The sequence below is a fragment of the Chrysemys picta genome, chromosome 10 (assembly GCF_011386835.1).
Source record: "Chrysemys picta bellii isolate R12L10 chromosome 10, ASM1138683v2, whole genome shotgun sequence".
Taxonomy (NCBI): domain Eukaryota; kingdom Metazoa; phylum Chordata; order Testudines; family Emydidae; genus Chrysemys; species Chrysemys picta.
The window spans coordinates 11,444,486-11,467,129 of record NC_088800.1 but is presented as its reverse complement, the minus strand read 5'-3'; the positions used below and the strand labels follow the sequence as shown (position 1 = coordinate 11,467,129).

The following is a 22,644-nucleotide window of genomic DNA, read 5'->3' as shown; positions in this document are numbered from 1 at the left end:
AAAACTTGGGTGTCTGCCAATCTGGCCATCTGTTCTCCCATTGCTATAATATCTATACACAAACCCTCGACTTTAAAAGCACAGTTATGCCCAGACTTTTGCCATTATGATGCTTTAGACTCATGGATTTTTCTTCGTGAGAAACTTAGCTGGACTAATCTGCAACCATCAGTGTTGGGGTAAGAGAGAGGTTTTGCAATGTATTCTTAAAGATGGAAAGTCCTGGCCTTATCCTACCCTCCAGCAATAGGGGAATTTAACAGACGCCAAGAGTGTCCTGCCACAGAGAGTCTGACTGGGGATCTGTCAGCCCAAAAAGTCTTGATAGGACGCTGTGTCATCGGAGTTGCAAAGAGGCAGTCCCTGAAATAGCTATGACCTACTCTAAGATCCTGAAGGAGCTCTAGTAATTGATAAGGAGCCAGTGTATGGCATGGTGTATTTCATGATGTGCTCCCACTGGCCTTTTTTTACCTAGAAGATGGGTTGCGCTGCCCCAGGCTGTACGTACATGCTTCTGTCTAGGTAAAAGAAGGCAACCTATTAAATTAGACAGAGTAAATATTCAGGGTCATTCCGCTTTTATTGGCAAAGAATACAATGTAAGTTACTGGGCACCTGAAAATGTCCACTTAGGAAATGGATCAGTCTGAATGTGAAATCATTAAATGTCTAAAAAACCAATGTAATAAACTTCAGCCAGTTTGGTTATATTGGGATGGATGGGGGGAGCTTCAAAAAGATTTCAGTGTATTTATTTCTCCTCAGGCTTTTCTGATTGTTCTGGCAAAGATTTCAAGTTACCTCCCTGTGCATGTGGAAAAGCTTATTTGCATGTGCGTAGATAGGGGTTCGTATCTGCACATCGATCACTGGAGGTTTCCCTTCTAAGAGACCTCCTGAAAATGTGAAGCTTTCAGATTTATTTATTATTTCCCCCCCCTCCTCCCCCCGAGTGCCAATTGATGCTCCTGAAAAGTTTGCGAACAAGAGACCTACCCAGCTAACCAAGCAGTGCTGTTAAACACAGCCATCAGATGGGTTTAAAACCCTAGTTGCTTTACTCATGTGGTGGCATATTTGCTATAAGCAAATTAGTATTTTGGTTCTCTGTCTTCTGGGACTCTAGTTAGCAGGGTTGGTGCCTTTCATTGGGATTTTACATTGTTTGTTGGCCTGAAAATGCTCTTAACTTACTAAAAAAGTGCAGATCAGCATCATCTAGCAAACTGCAGCAATGTTGTGCTGTATAGCAGTCACGGTGGAGAGTATGTCAGAGGCATTCATATGTTAAGAATACCCAGTATCAATGTACCACTGAGGCAGTGGTTCTCAAACTGGAGCCGCCACTTGTTCAGGGAAAGCCCCTGGCGGGCCGGGCCGGTTTGTTTACCTACCGGGTCCGCAGGTTCGGCCGATTGCGGCTCCCACTGGCCGTGGTTTGCCGCTCCAGGTCAATGGGGGCTGCGGGAAGCAGCGCCCAGCAAATCCCTTGTCCTGCGCTGCTTCCCGCAGCCCCCATTGGCCTGGAGCGGTGAACCGCGGCCAGTGGGAGGCGCGATCGGCCGAACCTGCAGACGTGGCAGGTAAACAAACCGGTCCGGCCTGCCAGGGGCTTTCCCTGAACAAGCGGCAGCCCCAGTTTGAGAACCACTGCACTAATAAGGGGTCTGCTCATATTTGAGAACCTATTGCAGATCTAGGGGGAAATTCCTTTCCAGTCACACAAGATGAGCTTCAGTCTAAGATTTCTTGTCTGTTACTATTCTCTCTCATATGACCATCCCTGTGTATGTCATATGCAGAATACCCAAGATATATAAAGCTGTTAATATTAAATCAGTAAGGCTTGAAAGAGTTGGTGTGGCCTAATTTCAATCAATTTTAGTTTAACACGTTTTATAGTATTCTTGTCCTAAATCCTAGAGAATATTATTTAAGAAGCTCACACACATTTAAAAAGTTATTTGTCAACCTAGGTCTATTTTGGTAACCGTATTCTTTGACTGATCACCACTTTAATTTGTTATTTTTTGTTCATATTGAGGAAACATGATCCAAGATGCACAGTACAACTCTGTACAAAAATTGCCACTTATATGGGGAAAAAACCCTATGATCTTTATTTACAGACTTATCATCCACAAGCTCTTTAAATGGATAAATATGTCATGGACTGTGATAGACTATGTTATATCTAGACATGAAAAACTGTGTTAGTGGTGCCCTCTTGTGGTCATTTTAAATGCTGCAATACACTTCAGGAAGAATGAAATTATAGTACAGTGTTGGGCACTTCTCTAGAACTCTTCCATGGTGGAACTCCAAGCACTTTAGAAATATTAACTAATTAACCTGCTCAGTCCCTCCAATTGCATTCCACTACTTAAAGAGCATCTGCATTCCACTCCAGAAGTGGTGCAGTTAACAGTGTACACGAGTGCTGCAGAAAAAGTTAGGGCAAGAAACGAAGAAGAACATGTTAATTGGCTGATATTCCAGGGGACAGATGAGGATAAGAACGGCCATACTGGGTCAGACCAAAGGTCCATCGAGCCCAGTATCCTGTCTTCTGACAGTGGCTAATGCCACGTGCCCCAGAGGGAATGAACAGAACAGGTAATCATGAAGTGATCTATTCCCTGTTGCTCATTCCCAGCTTCTGGCAAACAGAGGCTAGTGACACCATCCCTGCCCATTCTGGCTAATAGCCATCGATGGACCTATCCTCCATGAACTTACCTAGTTCTTTTTTGAACCCTGTTATAGTCTCAGCCTTCACAACATTCTCCGGCAAGGAGTTCCACAGGTCGACTGTGCGTTGTGTGGAAAAAAATACTTCCTTTTGTTTGTTTTAAACCTGCTGCCTATTAATTTCATTTGGTGAGCCCTAGTTCTTGTGTTATGAGAAGGAGTAAATAACACTTCCTTATTTATTTTCTCCACACCAGTCATGATTTTATAGACCTCTATCATATTCCCCCTTAGTCGTTTCTTTTCCAAGCTGAAAAGTCCCCAGTCTTATTAATCGCCCGTCATACGGATGCTGTTCCATACCCCTAATAATTTTTGTTGCACATTTCTGAACTTTTTCCAATTCCGATATATCTTTTTTGGAGATGGGGCGACCCCATCTGCATGCGGTATTTAAGATTACTGGTGTTGGTGTGTAGCCAAGATACCAGAGTTGATAAATCTTCTGGTTTTTTTCCCCATCTCCTCAGAAGGACATCACCTCCAGCATCCAGGCCTTCCTAACACTGTGCTGTGGTTTTTGTCCAACAGTAACAGAGGAAAGCATCCCGCCTACTCAATTGCCAACACTTCTGACCTAGCTGTTGTAACCGAGATTAAAATGAAAATGCAAGTCTGTCATTGCCCCACCCACCATCACAGAATTGCCACTACTGCCCACCGAGTATAGACCATTTTCTTCACGTGGCTCTTCCCAGACAGGCTGAGCTTCTTCCCACCTGCTGGCAGTGGAAGTGGCTGTGCTGGGAGCTTCAGATGCATTTAACAGATTCACTGCTCCTCGCCAGCCAGCGCACTTCCTCAGAACTCACCAACTATATTCTTAACATTTATTAAGTACTAATTAATGAAACGTAGCTAAATTCATCTCTAGTGTAACTTCACTGCCATCCACAACCTGTGAAATCCACGGTTACATCAGTGGCAAATTTGATTTTCTTCATGATCTTTCACCTGTTTTCTTCATTTTTCTCCTCTTCTTTCCTTCTAGATGGCTCCCTCAATCGATTTTTCATTGTTCTCCATTTCCTTCTCGCCCTTCTCTTCATAGCGCTAATTCCAGGGTCTGTTCTCCTTTTTGCTCTGGTTTGTTTCTTCCTCATTCCCTCAGGTTCTCTTTCGCTCCCCCTCTTCATCTTCATTCTTATTCCCCATTCCCTTAATCCTCTGCTCCTCCCCACTTACTTTCTTTACTTCTTCATTCTCCCTTTAGCTTTCTCTCCCACCTATTCTCTCACTCTTCCATTCCTGGTAATCTTGCCTTTTTTCCCTGCCTTCCTCCTCCCCCTCCCTTATACTTGTTGTGTTTGGGTGCAGGGGGAACAGTTTCTCCAATCAGCTGAAATCTCACCCAGCTCTGTAATACTCTGCTGCTTTCTACAAACTGGTTAAGCAATGGGGGAAGAAAATAGGGATGGGGTGTGTGTGTTCTTCCTCTCTTTGCTCAACTGCAGCGGAGGGGAGGATGGTTCCCTGGAGAAGGAGGGAAATTTCCATCCACCAGTTACTCTGCCTGTGGAGTTCTGCTCAGCATCACTCCCTGCTAATAGCGAGGAGAGAAAGGGCCCAATCTGTTGTTTAATTGATTAATACTCACCTGTCTCCTAAGGGTTCCTGTTGGGGACAAGTGGTAGTTTAGTTGTAGCCAATTTAAGAATGGAGCTGGATTCTGCACAAATCCCCTTGCTATTCACAGACACAAGGATTAAGTTTTTTGGAGTGCTTTTGGCCAGATCTGTAATCTGGCCTGTTTTAAGGCCTAGAAGTCTATTGATCAAGTACTGACCTTACTGCACTTTCTGCACAAATCCCCTTGCTATTCACAGACACAAGGATTAAGTTTTTTGGAGTGCTTTTGGCCAGATCTGTAACCTGGCCTGTGTTAAGGCCTAGAAGTCTATTGACCAAGTACTGACCTTACCGCGATCGGCTGAACCTGCCGCGTCAGCAGGTAAATAAAACTGGCCCGGCCCGCCAGGGTGCTTACCCTGGTGAGCCGCGTGCCGAACGTTGCCGACCCCTGACATAGACTCTCACCACAAGGCAGTTTGGCAGCAGGCCAAATCAGCTTACTTCACCTTCCTATGACACATGCAGGCTGAGTCTCTCCTCCCTACGGTAGCTTTATATCCATAAGTTTGTAGTTTTCATAATGAAAGAACTGCACATTGGAGTGTGTGCATCTGCATAAGTCTCTGTACTGGATTGAGCCAAACTGTACCTTTATACTGCTGAAAGTATTTGTTAAACATAGGTTTATTTTTTCACGCATTGATGATTCCCTTTGACTTTCTGGGTATGTTTCAAGTCCTATCAATTTAACCAGTAGAAGTGCTTTTGTGGCAAAGGGTTTGGTTAATTTTGTGTCTTGGGGAGTTTTTATTATCAGTAGTTGATGTGTTAAATTGTGGGGTAGATGGATGTTTGTGTATGTTTAACTTTGGTATGATAAATTGTAAGAAATCATCATAAGTGCACGTTATTAATGAAATATACAAACTTACAAATAGTGTGGGTGCTGCTGAAAACTGTTCAGCATTCCAGGGTGTTAAGATCATTCTGTTACAATTTCCCGGGTTTCAGAAAAGCTTAATGTCTTTTCTCTCTGGCCTTGTAACTGCTGCCTGACCCTCAGATTTCTACAGTGGACTTCTTTTTTTGGTGGTCTCTCTGATCCTTTCATATGAGGCCTCAGACTTCCAGCTCTGATATTCTTGGAATTAGAAGTGAGTTAATCCCTTTTTGATTTGTTTTACTCTTACAGTCCTTTTTCGAAGTGCTGTGTGTTATTAAATTGAGCCATTCTAATGAGACCTGAAATGCTCTGCTCCTTCATAGTGCTGATATGTTGTGACTGTGCATACTACTGGCCTTCTGAGTCATTTTGGGCAACTGTGCAATTGTGTCACTTAGCAATACTGTGATGTAACACATGTGCTTTTTTGTAATGAAATGGTCTCTTTCTCTCCTGTTATTTGAGGATTTCAATTGGCAAAGCATTAAACATTCAAATATGCTACTATAACAAGAAACAGAAACTCAGGTCTTCTTGCTGAAGTTCAGTTTCTGTATTTGTGGTTAGGGTGAGGCCAGTAGCTGGCTTTGAGACGTAAGGTATTTTTTGCCCTGAAACTCTGTGTGATTATGCTGTGTATCATTGCAACTTATTTCTGTGAAATGATGTACACTGAGTGGCTTAGTTTTTTTTCTGGCCACATGTTCTAACAAAATCCATCTTTCTATCTCTCTTCCACACCTTTCTCCTGTGAACATAGTCATGATTTTCCTACACTTCTGTGACAGTTTTAACATTGTGTACATTGCTTTGAGGCTCTTTCTTTCTCTCTGTGGGTTCTCTAATAACTTCCTGTTGTTGTTTTGTGGTTTGATCAGTCTTCTTCCACCTCTTTAGAGATAGATATTGTGTGTGCTGATCTATTTGTTTGATTTCCTCACGTGTTTCCTCTCTTTTTCCCAAATCTAGGCAGAGCAGGAGAGTATTCACCCCTGCATGAGGTGCTTATTTCTATATTCTTGCATGCCCATCTCGTGACTTTGTGGATTGATTGGGATTCACTTGACTAGATCCATTGAGGTGCACCATTCGATACAAAGTACATTTAAAAATGAATACATAAAGCATTTCTATTTAAACTGGGTCATAACTAAAAAATACTGTGATACCTTCACAATGCTGGGATATCCAGTGCCAAGCTATTAATGCGATTACAGATTGCCAGACTATAGTGGAAGGGGCTGTGTTTTATATGGCATTGAGCACTTTGGGTACGTCTATACCCAGCCGCTAGTTCGGCGGCTGGCAATCGAACTTCTGGGTTCGAATTATCGCGTCTTGTCTGGACGCGATAAGTCGAACCCGGAAGTGCTCGCCGTTGACTGCGGTACTCCAGCTAGACAAGAGGAGTACCGCGGAGTCGACGGGGGAGCCTGCCTGCCGCGTCTGGACCGAGGTAAGATCGAACTAAGGTACTTCGAACTTCACCTACGTTATTCACGTAGCTGAAGTTGCGTACCTTAGTTCGATTTGGGGGGTTAGTGTAGACCAAGCCTTTGTCAGCATACATGTAAATAAGACTATTGTTTAGAATGCAAGTGTTATAACAGTTACACTGAATAGTTCACAGCAAATAAGGTATCTGATAAATTTAGACTTTCTCTGCTTTTATGGTATCTGCAATCAGATCATTAGTTCCTCAGATCTATGATTCAGATTTACTAGGCAACTTTCTGCCCCAATGATTTTGCTTTAAGGATTAATTGTGAAAAGTCTGCAAATACCTGGAATTTGAGCCATGTTGGGTAGTTACAAGTTGCCAGGTAAATCACCTTGTGTTGTCTCTCTTCCCTGAGTGCTGGAACATGCAACAACTTCTGCTACGAGTACTGGGATGTGTCAGCTGCAGATTCGGTTTCTGTAAGTGCTTGTGCATGTAACTCTGAAACTTTGCCTCCCATATACACTGATTCCAGTAAACACAATCACCTGCATGATCGTGAGAAACGGACATGCAAGGGGAAAGAATATGACCAGAGTGGTTTAATCTAAAAACGAGAACTGTTAATAGAAAATGTTAAGCAGTGTCCACCCAGCTCTGGGAAGAAAAATGTAAAATCTCAAACCTATGCTGAGTACCACCTCTAACAATCAATCCTTTATCTTAGGCAACCACCTGAAAGCATTCTTAGGTAATTACTGCATTATACAGGAGGTCAGACTTGATTTTTTTCAATACAACTTTTTTATCCCTCTAATATTAATATATATACCCTGTGTAGTAACTGATATTTCCTGGGCCTTGGGGTGGCTGCATAAGACAGGTTTCACTGTACTGTAGAAAATATAGCTTCCTATTTGGATTGCAAGGTATCCCAAATGATTAATACTCTAAATGGAAGGTGCTGTCAAAAATGTATAAAGTAACACAATCTGGATGTTATGGAATGAGTTTATCATCATTAGAGTCCATCCTCCCTTCCTTGTGTGATATTGATGTGGTTAGGGAGGCATTACCCTAATGAGATCAGGTGACTGTGCTGCCCTGTGTGGATTGAGTTGGTGTCAGTCGAGTTCCAGGTGGGCAAGAGTCCAAACCACACTAGACACCATCACAGTTGACATTAATTAGCTGGCTTTTTGGCAGTCCCTCCAGAGAGGCCAAGTGCTGAATGGACCTGGTGACTGAATTCCCCTCACACCTCTAGTGGTGGTCCCTTCAATGAAAGATGAGAGTCCCATTACCTAAGTGGAGTGGGGAATCTTGTGCTTCCATTGTGCCTATTTTGTGTATAATTCGAGGACTTCCGTTTCTAGGGCCCTCAACTCTTCATCTTTCACCAGCTGAATATTACTTCCACTTTTTAAAGTTTTTCACATGACATCCTCCACATTTTTAATACATACTCCATGGAAAATTGGCATACACAAAACAAATGAAAAATACGGTTGTGGAATCCTCCTGGGAAGGCCATTTAAAAGTTGTTATATGGTGTTTGCTTTAAAAAAAGAAAAAGCTTGTCACGTAAGTTGATTTGGAGGCCCTCTCATTCCATAGACTTTCTCAGAGATCTGCTCAGTGCAATACATTTTATGCTGCAGTTACAGATGTTTCTAAAAAGAAACCAGCCTGCACTAGAATAGATCACAGGGTGTCTACACAAGCATGTGTAGGTGTACGCGCCTCAGAAGCTGAGCGATTCCTTTTGAGAACATACATTTCTTTTCTCCCAGATGCCCTTTGCATTTATCGAAGTAGTCATAGTTTCAGAGAGGTGAGTTGCTATAACGTTGTGGTTGGTTGTTCCCAGTGGACAGATGTCCATATCACAAAATTTGCCACTGTAAATAGCTCCGTCTGGGACCTTTGTTAACAGTCTTTACAGCAAGGCAAATGATTGTGTGGGCAGGAAGACTTAGGGCTTATGTACATGGCAAGTTACTGTGCGTCAGGGTGTGAATCTACAGCTTGTGGTGCAGTAATGTTCCATGAGGACAGAGCTACAGCACTGTGACGGTCCCAGAGTGCGGCTACACACCCCAGCTTGCCGTGCAATAACTTGCTATGTAGCCAGGCCGTTAACTGTGCTCACACCAGCGTGTTGTGTGTTCACCGTAAGAATGACACTCACAACATTGACAACTGAGTCTACCCCAAAAAACTTCGAAACAAATCCACTTAAAAAACAAAAAGTACATTAATAAAGTTTAATTAACCAAAATTCCTACCCCACACAGGGCTTTTACCCCCAAAAGAAGCACCAAAGACTCTGTTTAATTCCACAAGTAACTTAGTTACTGCTGTAGAGAAGGTGCTCAGAGATTGTGGTGATGGGCAGAGTGTAAAACCCTAAGATAGATTCTCTTCCATATAGCTTCTTATACCAGCCTCATCACTGTAGTATATGAGCAGTTTCCAGTAGCACATCAAGCAACGTAAGTAATTTGTCACATGTGGTTTGTTCTTTCTCTCATCTTTTCCCCCAGGGGAGAATTGTGTAGTGTTTTGGTAAATTTGTGGGGTTTGTGTGTGCGCACCTTGCCCAGCAGCTTGTGTGTATATGTTATGTACAGTCTGAATGTGTTACAAAAGGCAAGTTTAAAGAAGTATGGTTTGCACTTGACGTGGAAGGAAGATGGTTAGGATTGTCCTTAGTTCCTGTGAGTGTTCATTCCACAGCCTTGGATTGGCCCAAGAAAAAGTTCAGTTTCCTGCACACACAAGCTTTACCCTTGTGGTAAATATTGCACCATGCTCTTCATCACTTCCTGGGTGAACTCCTACCATCTATTCTCTTGGTCCTCAGATGGTTTTCCCTACCTACCTCACTAACAAACATGTGCCTTGGCTACCATGTTCTTTTTAATGCCACTTGATGCTTTTTTGCTCCAGAAAAAGACAGATATTCATTAATTATTGCATCATGGGTTGCTCTGACCTTCTGCAGGATGGGGAGGGATAGCTCAGTGGTTTGAGCATTGGCCTCCTAAACCCAGGGTTGTGAGTTCAGTCCTTGAGGGGGCCACTTGGGGATCTGGGGCAAAATCAGTACTTAGTCCTGCTAGTGAAGGCAGGGGGCTGGACTCGATGACCTTTCAAGGTCCCTTCCAGTTCTAGGAGATGGGATATCTCCATTAATTATTATTATTATTATTATGCCTAGCGTGCTGCTTACAAGGTGCATTTTACAAAACATCCCTTGTCTGCCTCCTTGTTTTTATCAGGCGTTAACTCACATTCTCCTTCTAAAAGCAGTGGCTCGTTTCTAGGCTTATATATGTTCCACACACATCTTCACTGGCAAAGTGTTCTGGTTTATTTTCCTTCATAGTTTACCGGAGGCATTTGCTTCTAAACCATTCACACACACAGCTTTTCAAGTACATAGGCTTTTTCATTTTTTTCCTGCTTCCCCCAGCAGATATTTTATTCCATTTTATTTCTGTATAAGAGTGTTGATTTTTTTCATTTAAAACAAAAATACCAGTGATCCATCTTATAATGGCTTTTGGTCATTATTGTAAACATCTGTAGTAATATTATTTCTATGGGTTTGCTGAAAAATTACACTTGGTTTTATATGGCTATAAAATAAGTCTGCAAAATATTATTAGAAATTCATTCATGTTCTTTTCCATTTTAATATTTGGAATTTAATATCCTAAAACAACAATTAAAATGATCTCAGATATATGCTGTATGGTTTTCTTTGTTTGAGTTCTTAGGATTGTGGCACCGATAGATACTTGTATTTCTAAGTACAGATATTGTTAATATGCTTGCATACCCAGCAAACTGATCTGTAGAGGATGAATACATTGTGTGAAATAACACCCGGTCTGCTATTCCTTTTTCAAAGTGTGAAACAAGCGTGTAGGGTTAGTAAATAAAGTTAATGTGGCAAATCTCATAATAGCTGCTAGAGGGCAGCAGTAACCATTTAAAAACACTATGAACTCTTTCTGAGGAAACTAAACCCTATCTAGTTACTGTGTGCAGAATACTTCTGTTTGTTTAGGCAACTTCAAGTTCCAGTGAACTTAGTCCACCTATACTGAGTGAATGGCCTTCAGTGTTACAGGATAAGCCGCTTTTCTAGGAAAAAATACTACTAAAAAATAATCCACTAAAAGCATGATAAAGGGTAAAAAGAAAGTCTTTCATATAGCCCCAAACTTTACTCCTGTTGAAGTCAAAGGCAAAGCTCCTTTTTGACTTTAATGGTGCAGGTCCATAGTGCTTTGTGCCTGAACTCCGTTGTCTGTTCAGTTTAGAAGATTGCTTCCAAGTGCAGGGGGAGTTTATCTTCCATATATATATATACATGCCCACATTCACATGCTCACTCACAACTGCAGAAGATAATGAATGACTCTTTAATATGAAAGTTAAGTATATTTAACAATCCATGGGGCATTATAAACCCCAAGGAGAAGGAAGAAAGGGTTATATAGTATGCTTTCATCCTGGCCAATGCTGACTAGCACGCACAGTCTGACTAATTACTTTAAATGCAAGCCAGCTGCTTAACGGGTTGTAAAATCCATGAAAGGATCAGAGTTTAAAAAAGGAAAAATTGAGAAACTGATTTTAATAAAAATAAAATGGGTATGATGAAAATTATTTTAAATAACAAATAACATTAAAATAAGTATCCTTCCTTTTATTTAATAAAAAAGCACCCCAAAATCTTAAAGTCACAACGGAATAGTTTTTCAGAGGCCACACTTTTTTTCTATATTTTTTTGGAGGCTTTTGCTTAAGACTTCAAGAAGTGAATCTGCACATGTTCATGCTTGCTTTATTTCTAGGTCAGGGGTCAGCAACCTTTGGCATGTGACTCGCCAGGGTAAGCACCCTGGTGGGCCGGCCGGTTTGTTTACCTGCTGCGTCCGCAGGTTCAGCCGATCGCGGCTCCCACTGGCCGCGGTTCGTTGTCCCAGGCCAATGGGGGTGGCGGGAAGCGGCGGCCAGCACATCCCTCGGCCCACGCCACTTCCTGACTCCCCCATTGGCCTGGAGTGGCGAACCGCGGCTAGTGGGAGCCACGATCGGCCGAACCTGCGGATGCCGCAGGTAAACAAACCGGCCTGGCCCGTCAGGGTGCTTACCCTGGCGATCCGCGTGCCAAAGGTTGCCAACCCCTGTTCTAGGTCATTGAGCATTTTTCTGTCATTTTCCAACTTATTGAAAATAAATTTCAAAATCTGGAGCCATGCTCTTACCCAGTTTGGAACTGAATTAAATCCACTTGAATTCTGAATGAGTGTGTCTACACAGGGATTTAATGCAGTTTAACTAATCCAATTTAAATGCACACCTTTAGTTAATTCAGATTAATTTTCCTGTGTCCCCATGGAGACAAATCCTAAGAAAAAGAGAACAAGACACTGAAAAGGAGACCCCGAAGCTTCATTAGAGCTAAACAAATTAGTTGTGTATTCCTCCCCACCACCCCTTACTGAAAAAGGGTTATGGTTTAGTGTTTTGTTCTGCTCCATTTCTAATCCGGTGCCACTGCCAGAAAAGGTTTTATGTTCCTGCTGTTTGGTTCCTTCAGAATAAATACCATAGAGCTGCATTGTTTGTGAAGCTCCCGATGCAAAGGTTAAAGTCCATCTGTTGGCTGACAGTGAGACGTCATCTCATCATTTGTCAATCTCAGAGTTGCATTCTTGAGCAGCCGACCCCTTTTTTTCCTGCTTACCTAGTTGAGATGTTACGTTCCTGACAGTAAGACAGTTGTGCTCAGCTAGCAAATCGCAGCATGTTTCTCTTCCGTGCTCTCCCTCAATTATTTTCCGTAACAATTAACACTCTACTAACTTGACACTCTTTTCTTGTTTGGCTTTGTAAACCATCATCCCTTTTCTTTATTAATTCCAGACATTAATATTTTCTTTCACGCAAGTGCTGCCATTCACCCATGAAAGAGTTTGAACATTATGTAGCTGTCAAGATACCTAGGGATTACCCAGTATGCCTTGCCTTAGTAAGTGACACCACTGGGCCTGCTTTTGAGATGTTTATTTTGAGAGTAAGCTGACAAGCATGAAGGCTTGATCCCAGAGTGGCAATCTTATTTAATTAAAGGCCTCTTTTTATTATAGTTTTTTCCCACTGTTTATATATATATATATATGTGTGTGTGTGTGTGTATCAGAATGATTGTTAAAGCCTGACTCACTTGAACAGTGCTGTTGTACAGTAAAAAGGGGTGTGTGGGGAAGGACTGGTCATTCAAAGTAAGGTCATTCAACAGCCTTGAAACATTTCTGTGTAATAATGCAAACAGAACACTTGCTTAGCTATGGAGCTTGTTTTTCCCAAAAAAAGAGGCTGGTTATGTTTTGTTTTTTATTCTTGCAGAAACTAGATATTTGGTTGTTTGCTTATTTATTTTTATTTTTGAAAGGTCCCCTTCACTCAAAGTTTCTTTTCTATTTAAGAAACAGATGAGTTATAGCTGTAGACCACCTGCTTCCATTGCTCTATTCATGTTTTCATTCCATCAGTTCCTTCCCTTGTCTAGTCTTGATACTAACTTGTTGGTGTAGTGAATAGTTGGGGACTTTCTTTCTTTCTTTCTTTCTTTCTTTCTTTCTTTCTTTCTTTCTTTCTTTCTTTCTTTCTTTCTTTCTTTCTTTCTTTCTTTCTTATAATGCAGGGTGCTTCTGCTTATCCAATAGATAAAGGCAGTCTCTCTTCTTTTTTTTTTCCTTCCAGGAGAGGGGAATTGGAATATTCAAGATAGATAGGACTATTTGGTGTAGCCTTTTGTTAATTTATCTAATTTCCTAACTAATGCATCCTCTGAAGGTTGTTGGACATATTTTATGCTGGGTATTATCTGTGTAGTCCTGTCCGTGCAAAGTGCATGCTTTTGTTCAATATTTCTTTTCTACCTGTGTACTTAGGAAGTAAATATACATAATATTTCTAATTATAACCAAGGGCATGATCTAAACCCACTGTAGGCAATGGAAAAACTCCCATTGACTTCAGGGGGTTTTGAGGCCGGCCTAACTATGGGTCTCTTGGAGGACCAGGAAAACAAATTTCCTTTTAGCCCCTGTGCAACATTGTCTGTCCCTCCCTCTCACTGCCAAAAAAGAAGACAAAAAAATCTGCTATCATTGTGTAAGAAAAGAGCTTTCTGTAGGTTGTATTTGAAAATAGATTAATTGGGGGATATTTTGTCTTTCATCAAAATGTTTTCATACTACTTATCAAGCCACCCCTTATGAAGAAGACCTACAGAACTGAATAGCGTTCTATAAAAATTACTCTAAAATCCTATAGAAATTAGTAATGAATAAGAGCCCTCCTATAGCTCTTTTGAATGAGTCTATAGAATTTTTTTCGCAGCGATACAATCCTCTATTACATTGTGTTGGTTAGTTTCAAAAACCCGCCAAACATAATTATATTCATATTGAATCCAGTAAGATTTTCTATAAGTGATATTGATCAAATCTGCAGGCCTTTTTGTGTATCCCATTTTATTTGTAATTCTGTGTCTTTGTTTGTCTTTATTTTATATAGATTCATCCTTGCTTTTGTTTGTTACTTCTCGCAAAAAAAAGTGGGGGGGGGGGGGGAAGAAGAGATAAGAATAACCAAGGCTCTTCCAAGACGACATGGCAGAGAGCACAAGCACAATGTAGAATTCTTTTTTTTCTTCTCCACATCAAATCACTTTCTAGCCATGTTCAGCAGAATCTCTGAGCTTTTTATTCTCAATTATTTGTTAATTTTTTGTGGTTGGTAGTGTTGGAGGGTTTTCCAGACTAATCCCATTTGTATTGTTATTGTTTATAATAGGTACAAGTGATCCATATGTGAAATTTAAATTGAATGGAAAAACTCTATACAAAAGTAAGGTCATCTACAAAAACCTAAATCCAGTTTGGGATGAAACTGTTGTGTTGCCAATACAGACTCTTGATCAGAAGCTCCGGGTCAAGGTAAATTTTTGGTGTGGGGTTCTGAAACAATGGAAAAAGCTCCTCTGAACCAATTGTTTTCTGTGTGTGTGTGTGTGTGTGTGTGTGTTCAATTTGATGGTTTGACACAGAGAACGTGTATTCAAAACAGAATTAGGATCCAAAGTTTTCTAAGCTTTATATTCAAATGCACATGCCTCTTTGCCAGATTTTACTTGGATGTTGTGTTTTCAGTGTGTGAATGCCCCAAATCAAAATAATCTGTTTGACTGGAGGCGTTTAAACCTACTGTGCCAAACTCTGCCCTCAATTACATCTGTGCAACCTCAGTGAAATCAATGGGGTTTACCTGAAATAATTTAAGAGTGTAATTTGGTGAACTGAGTTGAGTAAAATTATTACCTGTGAGGTAGTGGTGACAAGCAGCAAAGCTCTTTCTCATTATGAGGTAACTTTATAGTTAACAGAGCTGCAAGCTACCAGTTGTAAGCACTAATTGCTAAAACATCTGTAGCTAAAAAACTGCCTGGTTGTGTACAATATTCAATTGTACTATACTACCAGATATGTAGGAATGGTCCCAATCCATTGTTGCATACATGACTCTGTTCACCATATGTCAAGAAGGCATTTCAAAATGCTGTTAAAATATTCAATTAAAATCTACATTAAAGAACGGAAATGGAGAATTATCCCTGAACAACATATAGGCTTTGATTCCCAAAATATGGAATGAAACTCAAAATGTCAGTTCTTTTTTCTGATGTGGCAAAACTGGCTTAGGCTGTGAAAATGATATGCATTTATTTTGCTACCAGGTATATGATCGAGACTTAGCCTCCTCTGACTTCATGGGATCTGCATTTGTGGGGCTGAGCAACCTTGAGCTCAACAGGTACTATATGAATTTATTAAAATGTGTTCTTGCAGTTTAGTTTAGAAATGATCACAACACTTTTGCAGCAGCTTAATCTTTTATCTGTGGGTTGTCAGTCTGAATGTGGAGCTGGGAGACAGGAATTCATGGTTTATTCCTGGCTCTTATACTTACTTCCTGATATCTTGGGCAAGTGCATTTTCTTGCATTATGGGCCCCATGGCTATACTATCTGAGTGGCTTACAAACATTAATGAATTTATTTGCACAACACCTCTGTGAGGTAGGGAAATAGTATCATCTCCATTTTCAGAGGGGGAACTGAGGCAGAGAGAGATTAAATGATTTGTCCAAGGTGATGCAGGAAGTCTGCATCAGATCTAGGAACTGAACAGAGATCTCACAAGTCAATGTCCAGCCTTTAACTGTCAGACAATTCAGCTGGATAAGTCATTGTCAGTTTCCTTTCCTGTAAAATGGGGATAACATTGATCAGTTTTCTGCCTGTCTGCAGGTGGTGGGTTATCAGTATTAATTAATTGCTATGGAAATACAAAGTATTATTTAAAGTTGCTCTGCTGAAAGTTGTATGTTTTGTGGGAGCTGTGAGGGGGAATATATGCCACAAAGAAATACGCCAGATTGCACATTTTAATATTTAGACTCAATTTTGAAAACTTTAAAATGTGCTAAATATCAGCCATAAAAAAAAACCAGAATTTGCACAATTCAGTTGACCTTTAATAAGGAACCAGAAGCTAAAATGGAGCCTACAGATTCATTTCTTTTCTGCTTACAGAACTACTGAACAGATTTTAAAATTGGAAGATCCAAACAGTTTAGAAGATGACATGGGAGAGATTGTGTTAAACTTGAGTCTAACAGTCAAGCAAGGAGACTTCAAGAGAACTGTAAGTGGCTTAGGAAATCAAATTTATAGCTGGAATGCGCAAAAAAAGAAAGCTTCCCTAATCTGATTTACTCTATACTGGGAAATGCCACCTTTATTTTCATCCTCTGAGACTCAGCATTGAAAACTTGGTAGTTCATGATTTAAAAATCAACCACACTGGACTGGATAAAAGTTGCTTATGCTTCTATCGCCAAGTGCTTCCGTTCTGTGGCTTTAAACAGTGAGCCCACGAATAGCAAGTCTCCATATATTTCAACGAGTGATAGGTCTGTGCGTATGTGTGTGAGATATCTCTAAAAGTGTATGCCCTACAGCTTGCAGGACTGCTCTTTCAGGACATGCCGTTTTCTCACTATAAGCAAGGAGTTTAGATTTTATGAATTTTTAAAAAGGTGTTAAACCTCCAATTAGATGTGATTTTTTTTCCATACCAGTTAAAAATATATATATCAGTGTGAAATGTAAAAGCAAGGATTTACTATTAAGACTAGGTTGTGCCTGCCCTGCATTGGTGCATATTGCTGAGAGGAGGGAAATGACTGAAGGAGCTATGTTCTTGCAAAACTGAGAACAGGCCAGGCACAGTCTTAAACCTCACCAGATTCTTCAGTGAGCTTTGGATCAGGCTTCTGTTGCAGAAGTGCCGTGGGACTCCAGTGTTGAAAGGGGTGATAGAAACCCAGAAGGAGTTGGGCAGAGGCTGCAGAGAGTGTGATTAAAGGGAATAAGGGCTTTCAGGATCAGGGTTTGTGTGACTATTTTTTTTTTAAATATCACCATTTGTGTTTCACACAAAACATGGCCCAGGCCTAAATCTGTAACTTCATCTTGCAGTCATTTAGAGAACAGGAAGAACAGGAGTACTTGTGGCACCTTAAAGACTAACAAATTTATTAGAGCATAAGCTTTCGTGGACTACAGCCCACTTCTTCGGAGTCCACAAAAGCTTATGCTCTAATAAATTTGTTAGTCTCTAAGGTGCCACAAGTACTCCTGTTCTTCTTTTTGCGGATACAGACTAACACGGCTGTTACTCTGAAACCTGTCATTAGAGAACAGGTTGACAGCGAGAAAAAATCCAAAGTATATCATTTGAATAGATCCCATTTTTTTACCGGCAAAACTTATTAGTTACATATTTAAAACTGGACTTGCTTGAAAATTGGAAGTGTTTCTGTGAATATTAAATATAACAGTTTCAATTTTTCAGAATCCAATGTGAACACTGCAGCCTACTGAGACTGTTAAACTAGACATGTGGGAATTCATAGTGGGTATGGGATATTTATGAAAGTGAGAATGTTACCAAAAGATGGGTTGGGGTGGAGAATATAGAAAATAGACTTCACAAGAAAGGTGTGCCTTTCATTATTGTTTCTTCCTAGTAGCTGCCTGTTTTTAAGAGTTGTTAATGTATTGGGTAATTTAATAGTGCACTGTTGGAAAGTTTTTGATATTTCTCCCTCTGCATATGATTATTTAAAAATTTCAGCAGCAACCAAATAATGATAATAAAAATTCCAGAACACTTATTTGTGTTGTGCTTATCTCACCTAGCATTATATATGCTGTAAGAAGGTAGCTTTTCCTATACAAATAGGGAGGGAATGACTTGCCTGATCTTAAAGGTAAGAAAGCAAGAAATGTTGCGAGCATGGCCGTTAATGGTCTGACCTTTCCTTACTCATTAATGAGACACTCTCTCTATGTCAAAGTCCTCTAATAAACTTCCCTTGAAATTTTGGCTGTTCTTACTAGTGCAAGCCCATTTGGCTGGGATGTCAACTCCCTCATTAACTTAATATGCAAGGCATGGGATGGCATCCAGGTCACTGTGTGTAGTAAGGGGCGAGACAGGTGCACAGTCCACATGAGAGCTGCTGGAGGCATTTCTTCTGACTTAGGGAACAGTTCCTCTGGCAGCATTAAGGAAATGTGGGTCAGAGTGGCCCTGGGGATTCTGGGATAAGAGAGGGGGCAGCATTAGTTCTGGGCAGCAGCCTTGGGAATGCCTGGGTGTGTGGTTAATATTCAGAGTGCAGATGCCTAAAGAGGGGGTGCATGCTGTGAAAATTTCACTGACCATATTTTAGGCACTTGTGTTTCAAATGAAAATAGCTCAGCCATTTTCAATAGAATCAGAAGAGCAAAATGGTCTTGTCCATGCTATGCACTTAACAGCAAGCTGATTCCACCCCCGCCTTTTTAAATTAGCTTAGTAGGACCAGATGGCACCAAAAGTTTGAGCCATGCATCTTACCAATGGCTCAGGGTCTCTTCCACTTTTTATTCTTGATGCTTTGTTTCCTTTTATTTCTGGTGCAATGCAGGTGTTCTGTTTTGTTGTTTGTTGTCTGCGAGGGAGGTAGTTTAGTTGAATGCAGTAGTAGAGCCAACTCTGTGCTAGTAATATGCCTTCCCTAGCACAGTTTATAAACCAGTGTTCAGATTATTTGACTAACCACTTTACCTGTTTTCCTCCCTTTGCTTTTGGATTCTCTCTGTTGCAATGGTGGAAACGCATGAATAGAAATGGTCAAATCGGAAGAAACAAACTTCATCCAAGGTAACCCATATCCCTTTTCTCTGTAAATCTCTTGTTCCCTTTCTCCCACAATAAATTTGTTTTTCTTCTTATGTAGCATCTCCATTACTGGAGGTTCGCAACCATGCTAGCGCATTTTGTACGCTCCTCCGGTATTCTGTTTGTGGATGAATAGTCCTTGAACAACCCAGGATTCCACACCATCTATCCGAGGTGGTTTTCTGTAACTAGTATGAAAACTCTTAGCAGAGATGCAGACTGTCAGGCACTCTGTACCATGATTCTCATTCCTTTCTCAGTCTGACGGTTGAGTGAGAAATGTTGGACCTCTTATTGTTGTTTGTATTATAGCGGCAACTGGAGACTCCCAGCGTGCTTGGTGCCCATTGTACACACACATTGTAAGGAACAGTCCCTAACCAGAAGAGCTTACAGGGTAAATTGACAAGGAGGAGGAGACAGAGAGATGAATGGACTTGCCCAAGGTCACACAGCAGAACAGTGGCATAGCTGGGAATATAACCCAGGTCTCCTGACTCTGTCCAGTGTTCTATACATTGTACCATGCTGCCTCTGTTCTTGAGCAGAGATTTCCTCAGATCCTTCTGTTGAGAGTTTCCCCTGGTGGAATGAACAGGTATTTTGGCTGCTAGAAATAGAATAGTGCCATCAAGATGTGCATGTACCATTACTGGGTATCCACATGAATGTCTTCCCTTTGGGCCATTTTTCTTTTGCACCCACTTATTGCATCATGCCTATATTGGATTCGTAAGCTATTCAGGAAAGAGACTGGCTTTATATTTGTTCTGTAAAATGCCACCAAAAATACTTCTGTAAAGAGGACATGTAATGTACATTCTGGGCACAGGTCTGCAGTTATTTTGGCTTAACCAAACAGTTCCAGGGATAATGCTGGCCCTCTACAGCTATATTCATACTGCAGAGATACAGCAAGAAATTGCTAAATGGAATATGATAGAGAGTGATGGAATAATTGAAGAGCTCAGCAGTTTAGTTTTTAACTAAAGCCCCTGAAATTACTAGTGCCCACACTTGATCAAATGTGGCTTGATCTCTCTTTCTGCCATGTGTGCGCACATACAGCTGTCACTCGAATCTCGCTGGCTTGGAGTCCCAGGACAGGGAGCCAGATATTCCAACTCTATTCCTTTCAGTCCAAAACAGCCAAAGTTCCGTCTTGCTCTTTTTCTTTGTTGTACATTCTCGCTCTGTATTTTAAACACTTGATTTGAAATAACAGAGATAAAGCTTTAATTCATGCTGGCAGGTCATTCAGTTCCCCAGGCTCCAGCTAACATCTTAACATCGTTTTAAATAAAATTAAGAGATGCCAAAGCATGATATTGGATTAGTGGATGCAAGATTATTGTTGAAAGAAAAAATAGCTGCAACCCTTTGCTCTGTTCAGTTATAGCCACTAGAGGGTAAGAGAGCTTCAGTTCTTCACAGAGGAGACATAGTTCATGCTCTAGTGTGATCTCTTAAGAAAAGCTTCTGTGGCCATCCAAGGCAGTAAAGAATTTCCCAGAATGTGCTGGAAAAAATCTGACAAAGCAATATTTCCTAGTTTATTGATTCTGCTACTGCATTAAAACACTAGTACTGTCCATCAATAACCATCTTTAGTTAGGAAACTCTGGTCTGTGGAAACAGTACTGGCAGTTTGTGGCAGAACATAAAGGCTAGAAAGAAAAATTGTGAGCACAGGGAATATAGATGTCTAGGGAAGGCATGAGAGGTTATGGAAAAATGGCCAGAGGAGTATGATGAGGTAGAAGAAATGCAGACGGACTGGATAAAGATACCAGAAATATGGGGGGGAACATTATATAATGGATACACAAACTTAGCACTGTTGTTTTGGCTATTACACTTTGGTTGCTGTTCAAGGAAGAAAAACTCCATATACAATCCATTTGTGCAACTTGGTTCCTGATAAATCTGCATCGCACTGATTAAATTAAATGTGTCTCAGAAATCTACATCTCTAACATGATCAGGAAAGGAAATGTTTTATATTAGGGGTAGCTTAACTTCTTCTCAAGATGAATTAAAGTGGGATTTTATTGTAATTTTCAGATCCTGTTGTTATGCAGTATTTTCATATGTGGGTAGAAGGACTTAAAAAGAAAAACAAGTTACATTTTTCAGCCTTTGATTTCTCAACTCTCTATATATCTGAGACAATTATGGCTTATAACTGGATCTGATCCCCTAAGTTTTATCTTAGACTGGATAGCAGATACCAAGGTCACAAATGAATCTTCTTATTACTTTAGTCACCAGTCCACCTTGCAGGGACTCAGTAATATCCCCAATGGAGCAATGCCTCCACACTGGTACCAATAACTGTTGCAGTCCCATGTGCAGAGTGGAAAAAATATAAGTTAAACCTGTTGTTGAATACTTTTTATTTACTGTCCTTCCAACTCCCTATCTTCTTTAAGAAAAAGCAGATATAACTTTTTTAATACAGAAAATAGAAGACAATAAAAATCATGCAAGCATTGGCTATGGGTAGGATGCAGAGATGATTTCAGATACTGAATATTGCATATGAAATCAGTATGGTGCAAGAGGTATCGAACTGGGTGGCTTGTATATTTGTCAGCATATATTTATCACTGCTCTTAGAGGGGGTGTGTGCCACATAAAGCAAGTTTTTTGGGCATGATTACATACCCAAAGGTAGCAAGATATGTACACCACATTTGGAGCCCCTTGCTTAGGATGGGAGTGTGGGATAGCATTGTTTTTTGATATAGCTAACTCCAGAGTGTAATTTGCTTCTTTGCTCATCAAACGGTAAATGGCGCTGCAGAAGGAAGCATGGCCCCTTTGTTTTTAGGAAGTATTCACCATACTCTGTCCATCTGTAAGAAAAACAAGATGAAGTGCCCCCTTCCCTTCCTCTTTTTCCAGGCTTCTTAGCCTATAGAGATATTTTGGGGCATAGGGGAACACTACGTCTGATGCTTAGTAGCCTTGTTTGTCCCAGGTGGCTAGACTCTTGCACCGAGGGTGCCCTGCATGTAATTTCCATCCTTTGTACGGATGAATAACCTTTAAGTGTTGAACATCTAGGAAGCAAACAAATGGGTTTGCTTGGGGGTGGGGGGTGGAGGGGGATTGACCTGCAGCAGTTTATTCCTAAAACAAGTGATTCAATTGCCACCTTGATATCTAAAGCTGATTGAATAAATTGGCTGAAAAGGATGACTCTGGACTGAAGTGCTCCCACTCCTCTTATCACAGGGGATAATCCTTCACCCTCCTTTTCATGTGTGGGTTTGCCTGCCTCATTGCATTTGGCTCTCTATAGCAATACCCTGTGGGCAGTGGTGCCTCTGTGATCTTCGAACGTTTCACAGAGCCATAGAACTTAGTTGCCAAAGGGTCACGTGCCATCACAGCAATCTCCCGTCAGTTCAATTGCCTTTCTAATCCTCCGCTCCTCTTTCCCAGAGGGAAACTGCCTCTGCATAGCGGTTTCCCTGCCTAATGAGTAGAGGTCCGGAAACTTGTTTGTTTATTTTGCAAATTACAGTGGTTCCAATTTCTACTTTGAC

The 22,644-nt window shown here is 40.8% G+C and overlaps 1 protein-coding gene across 4 annotated transcripts in view; it reads left to right on the top strand.

The window, feature by feature from the left end:
- MCTP2 (multiple C2 and transmembrane domain containing 2) overlaps window positions 1-22,644 on the top strand; it is a 168,957-nt gene that overhangs the window by 50,876 nt on the left and 95,437 nt on the right. For all 4 annotated transcript variants that reach the window (XM_065559229.1, XM_065559228.1, XM_005294860.5 and 1 more), the window contains 4 exons: window positions 14,595-14,737; window positions 15,535-15,611; window positions 16,393-16,504; window positions 19,037-19,072. Coding sequence is in view for 2 of the 4 variants with exons in the window: in XM_005294860.5 (XP_005294917.2) it covers window positions 14,595-14,737; window positions 15,535-15,611; window positions 16,393-16,504; window positions 19,037-19,072 (368 nt within the window). In the remaining 2 variants the exon portion in view is untranslated. The remainder of the gene's footprint in view (window positions 1-14,594; window positions 14,738-15,534; window positions 15,612-16,392; window positions 16,505-19,036; window positions 19,073-22,644) is intronic.